We start from the raw sequence: 17,117 nt of genomic DNA, 5'->3' as shown, positions 1-17,117 counted from the left end.
TTGATTCAGCACAGGTTATGCTGCAGTTAACTTGTAAAGTGCAAGTTTATATCCTAGCAATTGAACAACATCAGGGAATAACACCTTCCAAACTCAGTGTTTTATTACACACAGGCAGATTTTATTTTGTTGAAAAGAAAACCCATGCAGTCCTTGTTTGTGAATTGACTGGGGGCTCCGATAATGGTACTCTGCAGTACTGGAGAATGATGGCAGTATTTGATGCCTTTGCAGCTTTAAGCTGCAGAACTCTAGCAGCCAATGCTCTTGGTTCCCTGGATCCCGTACAGGAAAGACATCCAGTCCATCGGTCCCCCTCCCGGATCAATGTCATTAATATTGCAGCAAAGGATATTCATAGGCACTGCGTGCACCATTGGCAAGGCACCTCATAAATAGGGCTGGCAAAGGCTGACAGTTTCATCATTCAGTGCAGGGATACAGAGAGAGAGAGAGAGATCTGGTCAGAGACAGACAGAACGAAGGGAGAGGACTGCAGTAAGAGCGAGCTACTAGAGTTGGTGCTGAGGAGCTGCTGTAGCTTTAGTGTGAACTGAGGGGCACTCTCAGCAGGAACGGCTCTTGCACTTCTAACGAACAGCTCACTATAGCCAGCATGGACGTTCTGAAGAAAGGGTTCTCGTTTGCTAAGGAGGGTGTGGTGGCAGCAGCAGAGAAAACCAAACAGGGCGTTCAGGATGCTGCAGAGAGGACGAAAGAAGGAGTGATGTATGTGGGTAAGAAGGCACACCGAGCTGCAGCACCCAGGCAGCCTGCTCCGGGGATGCTGTCGCTTGTTCCTGCGGGAGGTTTTTTTTTAAGTGGGGGGGGGGGGGGAGGGATTTTGTTTTGCAGCTCTGTGGGGGAACAAATTGAATCGGTGAAGTAGGGTTTAAAAAGAACCAGGGAACAGCTAATTAAAAGAATGGTCAGACTGGAACTGAGTGCTTTTCAACATTTCCCAAAGGTGATGTTCGACAAGACAGGAAAAACACTCTTCCCCACCCTACCCTCACCCCCAAAACAGGTTTTGCAGAGTGTGAATGATGCATTTTCCCTCCTGATGAAGGGCTTTTGCCCGAAATGTCGATTTTCCTGCTCCTCGGATGCTGCCTGACCTAAATGCACCACTCTAATCTAAACTCTGGTTTCCAGCATCTGCACTCCTCACTTTTACCCATTTTCCTTCCTGTCAGGTTTTAGTGCAGTGAGGGGGGAGGGGGGTCTGCTGTATCTTCCCACTGAGGGAACACTGTCTCCAGCCGCCCTTGGGAGCTTTTCCCTCACTTTAAATGCGTTTGGCAGAATCTCCCGCTGTGTTTTCTGAGATGGCCCAGGTCCTGTAGTTTGGAATGATGCCGTGCCTGTGCTGAATTGAGCTTCATTAGGGAGGAGTTGGGGTGCACCAGTGAATGCTGTGACCATCAAGATAGGAGAGAAAAGCAAACTCATCCTAATCAATTGCCTTCGGCCCCAAGGGCTGAAACTATCCAAGTTTCTCTCCCATTTTAAAATGCTCCGGATTGAGTCAGGAACACGTCGGAATTCTCTGTAGGCTTTGTCCCAGGCAGGGATGCTGCGGAAAGGTGGGAGTTTGAGGGAGGATGGGACTTATAAGAGAGAATGGGACTCCTGCTCTACAAAATTAAGCAGCCTTACATCCAACACAGATGCCTGCCTTGCCTTTGTTAAAAGTGCAGAAAATCTTCATCTTCAGAAGCCCTGGTGTATTCTAGTGATTTTAAAGTGAGATCCCAGAAGCATTCTGAGAATGACTGAATTCAGGTGGGTGACCTTTTTTTTGAGAGGCGTTTGATGACCCATCATTACAATGTTGCACCCTCTGTCCACTCTGCAGTGCTGGAGCACACCATGCGGGAGGGGCAAGGACAGGTCCCAACCCTCCCCCCAGGGAGGGAGATGCCTCCAGCCTAGGGTTTATTCCCTCAGAAGCAGCCCGTCCAGGAGGTAGACACACTCTCTCCTAGAGGGGAAAAACATGCACAATATTGTAACTTTGTTAGGTTTGCCTTGAACATTAGATTTTTATTACAGTGGGTGCTCCCAATGCTAATTGTGTTTAAAGTGATTCTTTGGAATAGCAGGAAAAAGATTGAAGGGAAGGAGGCTGTGAACACCCTGTGCATGACGGAGGGAATGATTTTTGGTGGGATGTTGGAACCAGCCAGTTATGGAGCTGGGAGGGGCAGCTGGTGCTCAGACCTGGCTATATCATACTGATACTGCCGTGTGCTATTTCCATTCAAAAACTCTGTAACAAGGAGAGTTTCCATAGACTGGCAATCGTCATTAAACCCTAGGAAGAAACCAGCATCAAGACTAAAGTGGCAAAACATCGATGATGAAAGAATAAAAATTGCTTCATTACATTGGACATCAGATTCCCCAGAGGCCAGAATTAGTGCAGAAGAGAATTCTTTTTGAGTTTTCTTTTCCCTAGAGATTACAAAGAGAGACCAAAGGGTGGGACAACAAAGATGATTTGAACATAAGGATTGCGGCTTTAGAATAAGGTGATGTGGGACAGAGAGTCAATGTAGACCAGCAAGCACAAGATGGCTAGAATTAAATGCACCATGGTCTTAAGTGAGAGACTGAGATTAATAGAGATCGGGTTAATAAGAAGTTAATTCACATCTTGATGTGGTTTTGAAGCTCTCATATCCTATTCATGATCTATGCTATAATGTCCCCAAGCAGCACTGATGGGAGTGATTACTGCATAATCATATCTTCTCTCACATGACCAAACTGAGCTTTAAGTCCCATGTTTTAACCCTTAGCCTCCTGACAGCTCCAGAAAGCTCCTCTAAGGCAAGCTCGTTCCGCGAATTTACATCTCACCCAGTGTGCTCTGCCTAACATTAACAAAACTACTGAAATATCAATGCAGTTTTAATATTCAACTTTTTAAAATGCTTTTTAGAAACTAAATGAATTTTTTTCATTCAGGCCCAGTTCCCAGTCTTTGATTTGACATTATCCCTCGCCCTCCCCAGTTAATGTAATCTCATCTCTTGTATCTATTCTATTACAATCTTAAGGCCTGTTTATTAGTTTGCTTTCTGTCCTACTAGCTTATGACAAACACCGAGGAAAGGGGAGTGTCCATATAAAGGGCATGATGCAAAAGCAAAATGCTGTGGATGCTGGAATAAAAACAAATAAAGAATACCAGAAATCAGAGCGTATTTGTAGAGAGAAAAATTATGTTACATTTCAGGTTAATGAGTGCATAGTGTGTTTGCCCTGAAGCAGGAATAGGATGGTGACTTTGGTACCCCCTCAGAGGAGTTGAGGTGTGCTCCCATCGAGGCTGGGTATCTCCATGCGCCAGCCAAGCTCTTGAACACAATTCATAGAAGGAATGGTCCATCAGTATTTCAAAGTTCTTCCGTGCTTCGGCACTCAAAGAAATCTGTGTAGCAGAAACAGCATCATCACAAGAAAACGAAAACCATCTCATTAGGAAAGGGTTACCCAGTTTGTAGCAACAAGGGGAGTTCGCATTGAACACACCCAGTATCAATGTAGCCATCCAATGTGTGATATGACTTCAACTAACTCCCCATCTAGTGGTGGAATAATGTCATGACAGCGCTTCAGAATAAAAGCACCAGAAGATACAAACCGATGGAATATTTGACTTTGATTCTGGACGTGTAATGTCAGCCAGAGGACCAGTTTGGGGCCTGAGTTACAGACCTGTTGCCCCTCGTTGTTGTTCAAGAGATGCAGACCTGTTTGAACGTACATGCTTTGATATCAAGTCAATGCAGAATTGAGTTTGTCTTGGAAGCGCTTCACAAGTTGAACAGTAGCTAATCTTTTCCTGATTTGGAGATGCCGGTGTTGGACTGGGGTGTACAAGGTTAAAAATCACACAACACCAGGTTATAGTCCAACCGGTTTATGTGCATATGAAGAAGCAGCGCTCCGAAAGCTAGTGCTTCCAATTGGACTATAACCTGGTGTTGTGTGATTTTTAATCTTTTCCTGTATCATTCAAGGGGCAACTCTTTATCCAGAATGTTACGCTGGCCCCTGGGAGCAAGTTGGCAGGAAAGGGCAGAAAAACGTAGGTGGGGTCACTGTATCTGCTGCTTGTTCCCCTCCACCAGGGTATTAATAGAGTCGGTGTTAGGTGACCTGTCCACTTTCAGATCAATATTGATGCTCTCAATGGATAATTAATAATCACATAAAGCTTTTTTCTCTTTTCCACCTCTGGTAATTTCCACCTGGTAGTCTGAATACAAACGTGATAACACCCCCCCTACACAAACGTCTCCCCAAGCACTGCATCACGATCATGCTTCCCAGGATGCCTGGCCCGCTCTGACAAACCCCCAACTCTGCGTAAGTTCTCGTCACCAATTCCAGCTTGGCTGCAGTACCAGCCGTGGCCACCAGTCCTGGTGGCGCTGCTCAGACAGAAAATCAAATGGCCTGCTGCTCAGGCAGAATCCCTTGGAGGTGGAATATAATTGGAGTGGAGTGGCTACCTTTGTTTGTATAATCGCAGAATCACTAGATAATTACTGCCCCGTTAGAAGGGAATATCTTAACCAGACCATGGGAAACAAATCAGAATAATATAGGACCATTTCAAAACATGTAGTAACTCCATGGGGCACGGGAGGTGGTGTACAGCCCTCAACATTTTCTTCAGCTGCACCATTATAACTTTCCTTTTTGTCTTCCCAAACAGGCACCAAAACGAAGGAAGGAGTTGTACAAAGCGTGAACACAGGTAACAGATAGCGAGTGGGGGTCACTGGATCAGTCATTTTCCCCACCTTTGACCCTCAGGCTGTGTTGTTAAGAATTCTCTCTCATTTCATTGGCAGTGGCTGAGAAAACCAAGGAGCAGGCGAATGTGGTTGGAGGGGCAATGGTGGCCGGAGTCAACACAGTAGCGAATAAAACGGTGGAAGGAGTGGAGAATGTGGCAGCAGCCAGTGGGGTTGTTCAGTTGGTGAGAATAAGCATTGTTCATACAGGGTATAAAAACCTGACCACTTGGTTGTGTTCTGTGCAGCCTGATCTTCTGGATTACAGGTTCAGTGATATTAGTACCATGCCACTGTCTTCCCCTAAAGAGGTCCGTGAGACTGTAGCAAGAGAACATAAAGAGAAATGACAGGAAACCAAGACAGTGTGGGTACCCATTTAAGAGAGCTGCAAACCAGTGAACAGTTCCTTTGTTGATGCTGTCTGCTACCTTTGGCTAATCTTTCCACAGACTCAATAAATCCACAAATTTTATCTCAGTCCTGGTGAGATGACTACCCAAGTGATTGTGGCTCGGGGATAGATATAATGGGAACACTGATTTTCCAAGTAATTACCATCAGTGAATTCACAAAATCAATTTTGTGAAAGTAACCACTCGAGCAATCAAATATCACTGCAGTCTACTGAAGGAGTGAAAAACCAGACATCAAAATATTTTTGATATAAAACATAAGGACCAATTTTCTTCTATGTCTTTCCTGATTAAGTTGTACAGGTACAGTACCAATTATTGCAGCTAGATCAAATTTAAACAACAATATAAATTGCAGAGCTAGAATCCTGTAGAGATTGAAAGGGGAATGTTCGACACTGGCTGGCTAACTGATGACACTCGACATTGCCTCTTTGTAGAATGGCACAAGTGTCACAGGGCTATCAGGCACTGAAAAGATCAACAGTGTGCCCTCTGCTGTGACTCAGGATTGGTACCCCAACCCACCAACACCCATTGGCCAGTGAGAGGCCAGCAGCTAGTCTACACTCAGCACGAACTCTGGCTGTGCCTGGTACTACACCCGAAGCCTGGGCTGAGGAGGGATACAGACACAGGAATGACAGGATAGTGAAAGGTGGGAAAGGAGAGGCAAGGGGAACGGAGTATCTCATTCCCAATGCCAGGCCCCTCAATCAGACTCTGAATCAGACCAGGACAGAGTTGGTTTTGGATTGGAGGAATGTATCACCTTCTCTCACTGTAACTAAATATAAGAACCAATTTCTAACTGTCACTGTAAATGTCCAGAGGAGGAATTGGAAAGTGCCAATTTATAAAAGAAAATGAATTGGCCTTTTTTTCTGGCTGCCTACGAGCTTGTGTTGGATGGTGTTCGATTGGCAGCAGATCATGTAGTGGGTGCTGTATGAAACACTGCTGGAGGCAGCTTATGCTCAAGGCCAGTCTGTAAGGTGGCTGCTTAATCTAGGACAGTGGCTCCCTTTGGTCGGACACACACACACATGTGAACAACTGGACAATGTGCCAACACTGAGAAAGAAACACTGGCCAAGAAGCTGGTGATTTCCCATCATCCTGAGCCAACTTGACTCCATTCTGGGCCCAAGTCCCATAATGTTGGTGGTGTTTATCACTGCGCGTAGAAGATTACTGGCAAAATGACAAATGTTACTTTATAGTTGAAAATCACACGACACTGGGTTATAGTCCAACAGATTTATTTGAAACGGCAGGCTTTGGGGCAGGGGGTCTGAAAGCTTGTGGTTTCAGATAAACCCTGTTGGACTATAACTCAGTGTCGTGTTATTTTTGACTTTGTCCACCCCAGTCCAACACTGACACCTCCACTTTGTCGTTTCGAAGATGTCAAAGTAAGACATCTGTAAGATACCATGAGGCCCGGTGGCTAGCACTGCTACCTCATAGCACCAGGGTCCCAGGTTCAATTCCAGCCTTGAGCATCTGTCTGTGTGGAGCTTGCACGTTCTCCCAGTGCCTGTGTGAGCCCCCTCTGGGGGCTCTGGTTTCCTTTCACAGTCCAAAGATTTGCAGGTCAGGTGAATTGACCATGCTAAATTGCCCATAGTGCTAGATGGATTAGTCAGAGGGAAATGGATCTGGGTGGGTTACTCTTCAGAGGGTTGGTGTGGACCAGTTGGGCTGAAGGTCTTGTTTCCACACTGTAGGGAATCTAATCTCAAACAGACTTAATCCTGCTGTTCTGAGGAAGGGTCACTGAATCCCAAAAAGTTAACTCTAATTTATCTCCTCAGATGTTGCCGAGCTTTTCCAGCAATTTCTGTTTCTGTTTATTCTGCTTTGTGTTTGGTATATTAGTTGGGGGGCAGAGGGATGGAGGTGCTGGTGCGGTGTTTAATTTAGCCAACGGATGTTGAGGGTCAGTCTTCCTACTTTCAAGCCCTCATCCAGGGCTGCTGCTGCTGCTGTCTCCTCGAGCTGTCCTTGACAAGGCTCTGCATTATTCAGCACGCTCCCAATCTGCGGGTGTGACACTTTCCCAGAAGTTTACTGCAATGCAGATGCGGAAGTCATGTGGGAGGGGTGCATCGGTCTGCTTTCCCCTCCCTGCACATCCTCCTGCGAGCCCGGCCCGTGCTTTTGCTGAAATCACGGTAAAGGACGGCTGGCGAGTGAAATGTGCTGCTTTTGATGTCTGCAGTCTGATCGCGTTAATCCAAGCACAGGAATTACTGACGCACACAGTTCTTAAAATAGCCCACATCCAACTTGGTCACATGAGGCTGAGCTGCAGAGCTCTGATTAGCTGCTCTGGGTTTGGTCCTGAAACTTCGGGAGTCCCTCGTTCCTAAAATGTCGCACCCAGTCCTACAATCAAAGCGAGCTCTGCGCTGTCGTAGTAAAATGCCATTGGCAGTTATGAGGATTAGGGCCGGGCGAGCTCAGTTCACTCACCATATCCTCAGGTATTAGATTTTGGGGTGTACCATTCAGGGTACAGAGACTAGCTAGCACCCTGACGTTTGGATTCAGAAGCTTGTGGATTGAAGTCCCCACTTCAGTGACTTGAGCTCAGAATTCAGGTCGAATGTCTCTCACATCCTGCAAGAGAAGTGACACTTTGAAAGTGAGACACTAAAGTTACACTGTTTGAAGAATAAGAGATTTCATCTCTGTGTTCTCAACACCATTCATTGTTTAACTGATAGAGATTTTCTGATTGTTGGACTTTACACAGAACAGTATAGAACACAGTACAGACCCTTCAGCCCTCAATGTTGTGCTGACCTTTTATCCCACTCTAAGAACAAACTAACCTACATAGGCTACATTTTACTATCATCCCTGTGCCTATCGAAAAGTTGCTTAAATGTCCCTAATATATCTGACTACTACCACCGCTGGCAGTACATTCCATGCACCCACTCTGTGTAAAGGACCTTCCTCTGACATCTCCCCTAAAACTTCCGCCAATCACCTCAAAATTATGAGCCATCATGATAGCTTTTTCTGCCCTGGGAAAATGTCTCTGGCTATCCACTCTATCTATGTCTCTCCTCATCCTATACACCTCTATCAAATCCACCTCTCATCCTTCAAAAGCAGTTCTTTAACTGTAAGGCACTGTGGGATATTTTGGGGGACATGACAGGTGCTATATAAATGCCTTTCTTCTTTTTGAACATCGGAGTGTGAGATTCTCTACCTGCAACAGGGTCTAAGATTTAGCTGGATCCAGTATCCAGTCAGTGGGAGTGGAAGCAGAGCAATGGGATGCTACTTTAACCAGAACAACAACGTGCATTTGGATACCACCCACAAAATCACCAAACAGCTCTGTGGAAAACCTCCTTTGTGTTTCATGTTGGAGTTGATTTTCTCTTCATTTTGCAACTTGGCCCAGAACTTCCAGGTGCACACCCTCTTGCTTCTGTTAACGTTCAGCTCCAATTAGTTTTACCTTGAAAATGGCTGCAAGTGTGAGGTGAAAACAGCAGAGCCAGACCTGTGGGATGGCTGGGGCTTCAGTGAATGTTGAAACTGTTTTATGTGTTTGATTTGACGCAGAGGTTAGGCAACTCAAACCAGCATCCCAAATTGGCATGGTTCAGTCATAGGGTAGAGCTCCCTCACTTATCTGTTAACAACACTGGGTAGCCCCAATCAGGGAAAGCATGTCCTCATTGTGTCAAAGTTCTCTCTGGTCCCTATCAGCAAGATTGTAAATTGTGGCTCAATGCCCAAAATGGGTTAAGAATGCACAAACTAATTTCTTTGTGCAGGAAGAATTGAGAACTTGCATTTATGTACATTGTTTCAGAGAGATGCAAAAATTCATTATTTTAAAATTCATTTGTCATTGCTTGCAGCAAATGTGGCAGCCACATTTCAAATAGAGCAGATGACGATTTAATTTAATTCTGGAAGAATGTTAATAGGATACCAGGAGGAATCAAACTCATTGTTGGGTGTAACAACAAGGAGCAAATCCTCTGTTCCTCACATTTCCTCTCCAGAAGTGCACTGATATGGAATCATCCCATTCACATGAGTCTTTCTCTATTGTAAATTTAATAGGATCCCTACAGTGTGGAAGCATTCCATTCAGCCCACTGAGTCCACACCAATCCTTTGGAGTACATCCCACCCAAACCAAACCCTATAACCCTGCATTATTCCATGGCTAAACCACCTATCCCACACATTATTGGACACTATGGGGCAATTTAGTACAGCCAATCCACCTAATCTGAATATTTTTGGACTAGATTAGATTAGATTACTTGCAGCATGGAAACAGGCCCTTTGGCCCAACAAGTCCACACCGACCCTCCGAAGAGCAACCCACCCAGACCCATTCCCCTACATTTACCCCTTCACCTAACAATAGGGGCAATTTAGCATGGCCAATTCACCTAACCTGCACATTTTTGGACTGTGGGAGGAAACCGGAGCACCTGGAGGAAACCCACGCAGACACGGGGAGAATGTGCAAACTCCACACAGACAGTTACCTGAGGCGGGAATTGAACCTGGGTCTCTGGCGCTGTGAGGCAGCAGTGCTAACCACTGTGCCACCGTGCCGCCCACAAGACAGCGCGGGAGGAAACCCACGCAGACGTAGAGAGAATATGCAAACTCTGCACAGAGTAGAATTGATTAGATTAGATTAGATTAGATTACTTACAGTATGGAAACAGGCCCTTCGGCCCAACAAGTCCATACCGCCCCGCCGAAGCGCAACCCACCCATACCCCTACATTTACCCATTATCTGACACTACGGGCAATTTAGCATGGCCAATTCACCTGACCTGCACATCTTTGGACTGTGGGAGGAAACCGGAGCACCCGGAGGAAACCCACGCAGACACGGGGAGAACGTGCAAACTCCACGCAGTCAGTCGCCTGAGGCGGGAATTGAACCCGGGTCTCTGGCGCTGTGAGGCAGCAGTGCTAACCACTGTGCCACCGTGCCGCCCACATCCCTTGTGCTATAAGGCAGCAGTGCTAACCACTGAGCCACTGTGGCACCTTGAATGGTCTGGTTTAAGGCAACTCATGTGTTCCACCTACAGATATCATCATGACATTAAAAGTCTTGATGTTTCTCATGTTTCTGTCATAATATAAGATCTTGGGTTTAAGGCGATTGCTGGGTGGGGATATGCAAAGCTACTTTCTTTCTTTGCAATAAGAGGATGACGTTAACTTGTACGGTTCTGTCTTGCCAGGATGAATTTGGTCAGGAAATTCCTGCTCAACCGGTGGCTGAGGGAGAACAGACCTTAGAGGAGCAACTGGTGGAAGCTACAGAGGCCACTGAAGAGGTAGAGTGAGATCTCCAGGAAGACTGCCCTTTCCTTCCCGTTCTTCCTACAGACCCTAAACATTCCATTTTCCTTTCAGTGCTTCCATGGACCAACTCTTTACTCCATGCAGCCTAACCCTTATGTACTGACTTGTGAACTCTCCCCTTTCTTAGTTCAAGAATAGATTTGCACAGTATGGTGCAACTCCAGGTAAAAGTGGTAAATATTGCATGACGGGGTATCCAGATTGGAGAGGGAGTTACAAGGGTGATACTTAACAGAAGCTTTTGACAATAGAATATTCCATGAAATAAGACTGGAAATTACTCAACATCATCAACCCCAAAAGCCATTAGATTCCACCAACATCTCTGAGAAGACTGCAGTATTTGTGCACTATTAAGGATGTTATCAAATTTAAGAAAAAGATGTGCAATATTGTGAAGATTAATAGCAGCATCTAAGAAATAGGAGTAACTAATTTGAACATTGCTCCTTTAGGGGGTAATAATGGGAAACAAGGAAGTGGAACACATTTTGAGAAGTATTTTGATCAGTCTTCGCAGTCAAAGCCACAAAAAACATTCTCTGGTAAAAGGAAAGCAGAGAGCAAAAAGGAATGAGGAACTTAAAACAGTCACAATTATTAGAGGAAAAACACAAGAAAAGCTAATGGGACTGAAGATCTGACAGCCTGTATCCTAGGGTCTCATAGGAAGTAGTTGCAGAGGTAACAGATGTATTGGTTATGATCTTCCAGAACTCCCTAGATTCTGGAAAAGTACCACTGGATTGGCCAAATGCAAATGTAACACCATTGTTCAATTAAGGATGGAGAGCTAAAGGAGGAATCTCTAGGCTAGTTATTCTAATATCTCTCTTAAGAAATTGCTAGAATCCATTATTTAGGCTGTGCCAGCAAATCCTTCTTGCCACAGAGAGCAGATGTCTTGTGTATATTTAATGTTGAGCTAGATTCTTGATCAGTGGATGGAGGATTAGGATGAAAGGACAAGAAGGTGAATGTGAGGAATATTGGATCAGCCATGACGGCCTACTCCTGCTCCTATTTCTTATGAATATTTAGAAATCAAATATTAATCAGGCAGAGTTGATCTAGTTTTGCGAAAGGGAAATTGTTTTTGACAAATCTGTTAGAATTTTTTTGACGATGCAACAAGCCGGGTGGATAAAGGGGGAATAGTATGTGTCACATTGTTAGGTTTCCAAAAGGAATTCAGTTAGGGGCCACATAATAAAATTATTGTACAAGCTAAGTGGGCAGCATGGTGGCACAGTGGTTAGCACTGCTGCCTCACAGCGCCAGAGACCCGGGTTCAATTCCTGCCTCAGGCGACTGACTGTGTGGAGTTTGCACGTTCTCCCCGTGTCTGCGTGGGTTTCCTCCGGGTGCTCCGGTTTCCTCCCACAGTCCAAAGATGTGCAGGTCAGGTGAATTGGCCATGCTAAATTGCCTGTAGTGTTAGGTAAGGGGTACATGTAGGCGTATGGGTGGGTTGCGCTTCGGCGGGGCGGTGTGGACTTGTTGGGCCGAAGGGCCTGTTTCCACACTGTAAGTAATCTAATCTAATCTAAGAGCTCACAGGTCTGGATAGAGCTTTGGCAAACTAACAGGAAGTAGTGTCAGGTGAATGAGTCATTTTGAGTTGATAAACTGTACAAGCACCACAGGGACCAGTGTTCGATACACAACTATTTACCATTGTTATTAATGACTTGGATGAATAGACCAAATGTGTCAGTAGCTAAATTTGCTGATAATATAAGGATAGAACAGAAACCAAGATGAGGAGGATACTCAGAGTCTGTGAATGGTTATAGATGGGATAAGTGAGTAGGCAAAAGTTAGCAGATAAGGTGGAAGTTGTGAACTTTGGAAGGAAGAACAGATAAAGCTCTGGTAAGTGAGATTAGTGTGGATAGATTGGTACAGAGAGGCTGAAGGACCATTTCTGTGCTGTACCATTCTGAGTTGTGCATCAATTAATTTTGTTTATCTCTTGGATCAAATTCGCTTTCTATCTGAATCAAGGGAGCACCAGGATGATATTCGAGATTAAATAAAATTAAGATAGAATGAGATAAAGAATAGCAAATAGAATGTGTGAGCTTTAGTTTCTGATTGTGACCTTTCAGGAATTCTTCGTCCTGATATGAACATGGACCAATATTCAACTGCATCTCTGGAAAATCGTTTTATCCTTCAGTTTTTTAATCCGATATATTTAATTTTATTGTTCTGTCTTTTCTTGGAGAATCTTTTTATGTTCCACCATCTGTTAATTTTATCTTTGAACTTCTCCTGAACTCTTTCATGATTTAGTTGTAAATCTCATTGCCGCGGGATTACCTTTCCATTGTTTACCTCAAATCTAACTATCCCTGTTCTTCCAAGGTTCCTCCACCTTTGTGTATTTCTCTTTCAGTTTTTATACCTGTGCCTAATGTATTTAACATCACAGCAGAGTTCTGGCACTAAGTTGACACTTCTGTTCTGACACGATGCCTGCTGGATTATAAATGCAGGCATTATGAGAGTGCATGACCACATGAATTGCTTGTGGCATCCCACTGTTAGTGGTGGAGTTGATAAAGGGGTACCCTTGATTCTTTGCTGTTGTGGATAGTGCTGAACTTATGGCCAGACACTGAGAAAACACTGAGGAAAGTTTTAAACCTCACCAGCAGTTGTTGACACAAAGCCCCGATATCATGGACTGATGTGAAGGACAAACTCACTCAGCAAAACTATTAATTCTATGCACTGAGCTGCCGCGAATTGAAGGTCTTTGAAAAATCACCAACAGAGTTATAAGTGTTTCTGCGATTGTGCACCGGAATATCTCACAAGCTGGTCTATTCTAATATGTTGTTTTCTCCCCCTTCCTACAGACTGGAAAATGAAGAGTCATCAGTTTCTCAGAAGATTCTGGGTGCACTTCCCCTCTCCCCTAAACCTTCACACCAGTGTTGCTGTAAAGAATCGAGGATCACAGGTGTCCAGCCCCTAATAGCTAACTGTAAAGAAGGGGAACTGTCCAAAGCCTATTTGTTTCCTGTCACCTCCTAACTCTCATTCTGTGTGTCCTACCGTGGTCGCCAATTTAACAAGGGTCCCTTAAGTAACCAACTTTGAGCTGCTATTCATTTTGCCGTATTCACCCTGTAGTCAGTCACCATTCACCTTTGTAACAGCACTCTGTGTCTCCATTGTCTGCTTTTGGTCACCTAATTATATGGATGGTTGCAACTTGTGATAGAGCAGTGCATGCTGCCTGAATAGCTTTATGTGTTGGCATTTAACACATGCAGATTTTATAACAAATATGAGAATTAAAATAAAACTTTAATGGAGATACTGCATCATCTCTTGATAGTTATTGATCTGTATAATTTCTTCGAATAATGTAGATTTGAGGCTGACAATTTATGGATCACTCAAGTTTGCTAAAGTTGATTTTAATTTGTCAATTTTTGAACTCTTCAGTTCACTTGTGATGAATCCTTTGGTTGTCCCCCTCCTGTCTGGGCAGCCTGGTCAAATATAAGATAGAAACACATCTCTAGGCAGCAATCTGAGGGCAGGCACAGGAGGGAAAGACAAAGGGTGGTCTCATTCCCCCCCTCACTACCCCCAGCTCGGCTGCAGAAATCTCGAAATGTTGCCTTTTGTGGGAAAGATCTGGGATTCATGGATCCCCAGGATGGTTAAGGTGAGGGTCCTTGAAAGCTGCCAATAAAATGGAACTTTTCCCATTTTACGTGCTAATAAGAGCAGTGGCAACCAGTAATACACTCACTCAAGACCCAGGATCAACAATGGGCCTGGGCTAAGGTGAGTGAGAGCAGAGCTGGGGGGGCATGTAGGTGAGGTTTGAAAGATGGTTATCGCAGGAGAAGGGAGGAATGGTGGTCGACAGCAAGGACAAGGAGTTGGCTCTAGGTGTTTCCCCCACCATGCACACATTCCCAAAGACCAGCCTGTCCCTTCCCGATTCCAAGTCTTTGGATCAACCAGTGAGTACCTAACCACCAGAGAGGTCAAGGGAGCTGCCTAGTAGAACTGTCAGGATTTGTTTCTCAATGTTTATGTCAGGGCTCCCCACGTGGAATAGTTACACTTGGCTTTGACAAAACATTCATTCAGTTTGCAGTTGGTGGGATATAACACCTAAAGACCCACTCAGTGATCTTGACCATTAATGAGAGGCCATTCTACAGCCAGGCGCACAGTGCCCAGGTCCTTGGGATTTGATTTCTGATACTGACCACCAAAGCTTTCTGCTCTTAATGCCTTCTGAATAGAAAGGACGATGTTAAACAAGAGAAGGTGCAGCAAAGATTTACAAGGATGTTGCCAGGACTGAAGGATTGGAATTATAAGGAGAGGCTGAATAGGCTGGGACCTTTTTCCCTGGAGCATCGAAGGCTGAAGAGTGACGCTATAGAGGTTTATTAAATCATGAGGGTGAATAACAAGGTCTTTTTCCTGGGGTGGGCAAATCCAAAATTAGAAAGCATGGCTTTAAGTTGAGAGGGGAAAGATTTAAATGGGGCAACTTTTTCACACAGAGGGTGATGTATGTATGGAATGAGCTGCCAGAGTAAGTGATGGAGGCTGGTATAATTACAACAATGAAAAGGTATCAGGATTAATAGGAAGGTTTAGAGGGATAAACAGTAGCAAATGTGGCTCGGGAAGACTGGGATGTCTGGTAGGCATGGATAAGTTGGACCAAAGCTGTTTCTGTACTGTATGGGTGGGGGGAGTGGGCAGCTCTCTGGTGTTTTAATAACTCCCTGAATCTTGAGACATTATATCCCACCAACTGCAATTTACCCAAGTCTGACTCCTTTCTTTTGAACATGGACTGCTTCAGTACCTGAGGTGTTGTGAATGGTGCTGAGCATTGTGCAATCATTGGCAAAATCCCTACTTATGACCTTGGGATGGAGGGAAGGGCATTGATAAAGCAACTGGAGTTGGTCAGGCCTCGGACACTACCACAAGGAACTCCTGCAGAGATGTCCTGGAGCTGAAGTGAGTGGCCTCCAGCAACACACCTACCTTTCCATGTGCCAGGTATGACTCCAAACAGCAGAAAATTTCCCCAATTACCATTGACTTTAGTTTTGCTAGGGCTCCACATTCAGTCAAATGTAGCCTTGATGTCAAGGGCTGTCAATTGCACTTCCTGCCTGGAATTCAGCTCTTTTGTCCATGTTTGAACCAAGGCTGTAATGAGGTCAGGAACTGAGTGTGCCTAGCAGGACCCAAACTGGGTGTCACCAAGCAGATTATTGCTGAGCAGGTGCTGCTTGATACGTGCCATCACTTTATTGATAATCGAGAGTAGACTGATGGGGCGGTAATCAACTGGGTTGGATTTGTCTTGTTTTTTGTACACAAGACATACCTCAACAACTTTCCGCATTATTGGGATCGATGCCTGTGTTGTTACTGTACTGGAACAGCTTGTCTAGGGGAGCGGCACGTTCTGGAAGTCAAGTTTTCAGTACTATTGCTAGAATGTTATCAGGGCCAATAGCCTTTATCATAGAGTCATAGAGATGTACAGCATGGAAACTGACCCTTCGGTCCAACTCGTCCATGCCGACCAGATATCCCAACCTAATCTAGTCCCACTTACCAGCACCCGGCCCATATCCCTCCAAACCCTTCCTATTCATATACCCATCCAGATCCTTTTAAATGCTGCAATTGTACCAGCCTCCACCACTTCCTCTGGCAGTTCACTCCATACACATTCCACCCTATGCGTGAAAAAGTTGCCTCTTAGGTCTCTTGAATATGTTTCCCCTCTCACCCTAAACCTATGCCCCCCCCCCCCCCCCCCAACCCCCAGGGAAACAACTTTGTCTATTTATCCTATCCATGCCCCTCATAATTTTGTAAACCTCTATAAGGTCACCCCTCAGCCTACGACAGCCTCAGCCTATTGAACCTCTCCCAATAGCTCAAATCCTCCAACTTTGGCAACATAAATCTTGATGTAAATCTTGTAAATCTTGATATCACGTGGAATGAATTAGTGGAGGACTGGTATCTGTGATGCGGGAGAAGGCTGAGATGGATCATCAACTTGGCATTTCTAAAAATTAAAAAAAATTATGATCTTTGTGTATTGCTATGGGTAGAACAACCAAGACTTCACATTGATATTGTAAAATCTTCAAGCACAGTCATCATTATTGAATGTTTCCATGGTCAGGTTGTAAATTGACTGGCACTACCTACTCCAGCAATAGTTTTAATTCATTCATGGGATGTGGGCATTAATAGCTGGCTAGCACTTATTGCCTGTTCTCAGATGCCATCGAGAAGGTGGTGATGAGCTGTTGTCTTGACACTGCGGGACATGTTTTGTAGGTAGACACACAGCATATTAGGGACCCAGCGACAGTGTAGGAACAGTAATATTTCCAAGTCAGGATGGTGAGTGGCTTTGAGGAGAAATTACATGTGGTAGTGTTCCCATGTTTCTGCTGCCCTTGTCTTGTCTAGATGCT

At 44.8% G+C, this 17,117-nt stretch overlaps 1 protein-coding gene across 1 annotated transcript; it reads left to right on the top strand.

Moving 5' to 3' along the window:
- Positions 1-422: 422 nt before the first annotated feature.
- sncga (synuclein, gamma a) lies at positions 423-13,947 on the top strand. Its single transcript, XM_043678717.2, has 5 exons — positions 423-737; positions 4,733-4,774; positions 4,872-4,999; positions 10,488-10,583; positions 13,479-13,947. Exons 1-5 carry the CDS (start codon positions 617-619, stop codon positions 13,488-13,490), a joined length of 399 nt encoding a protein of 132 aa, XP_043534652.1. The 5' UTR covers positions 423-616; the 3' UTR covers positions 13,491-13,947.
- The last annotated feature ends 3,170 nt before the right edge of the window (positions 13,948-17,117 follow it).

Source organism: Chiloscyllium plagiosum, unplaced genomic scaffold (assembly GCF_037043375.1).
Source record: "Chiloscyllium plagiosum isolate Xiang-an unplaced genomic scaffold, Cpla_swu_hap1 HiC_scaffold_43, whole genome shotgun sequence".
NCBI lineage: Eukaryota > Metazoa > Chordata > Chondrichthyes > Orectolobiformes > Hemiscylliidae > Chiloscyllium > Chiloscyllium plagiosum.
This window is presented reverse-complemented; position numbering and strand designations above follow the sequence as displayed.

Bases quoted from the DNA above. Each gene is read 5' to 3' on its own strand.
- sncga (XM_043678717.2), top strand. From the start codon at position 617: ATGGACGTTCTGAAGAAAGGGTTCTCGTTTGCTAAGGAGGGTGTGGTG. The intron at 4,775-4,871 runs GTAACAGATAGC...TTTCATTGGCAG, and splicing joins TGTACAAAGCGTGAACACAG to TGGCTGAGAAAACCAAGGAG. The intron at 5,000-10,487 runs GTGAGAATAAGC...CTGTCTTGCCAG, and splicing joins CCAGTGGGGTTGTTCAGTTG to GATGAATTTGGTCAGGAAAT.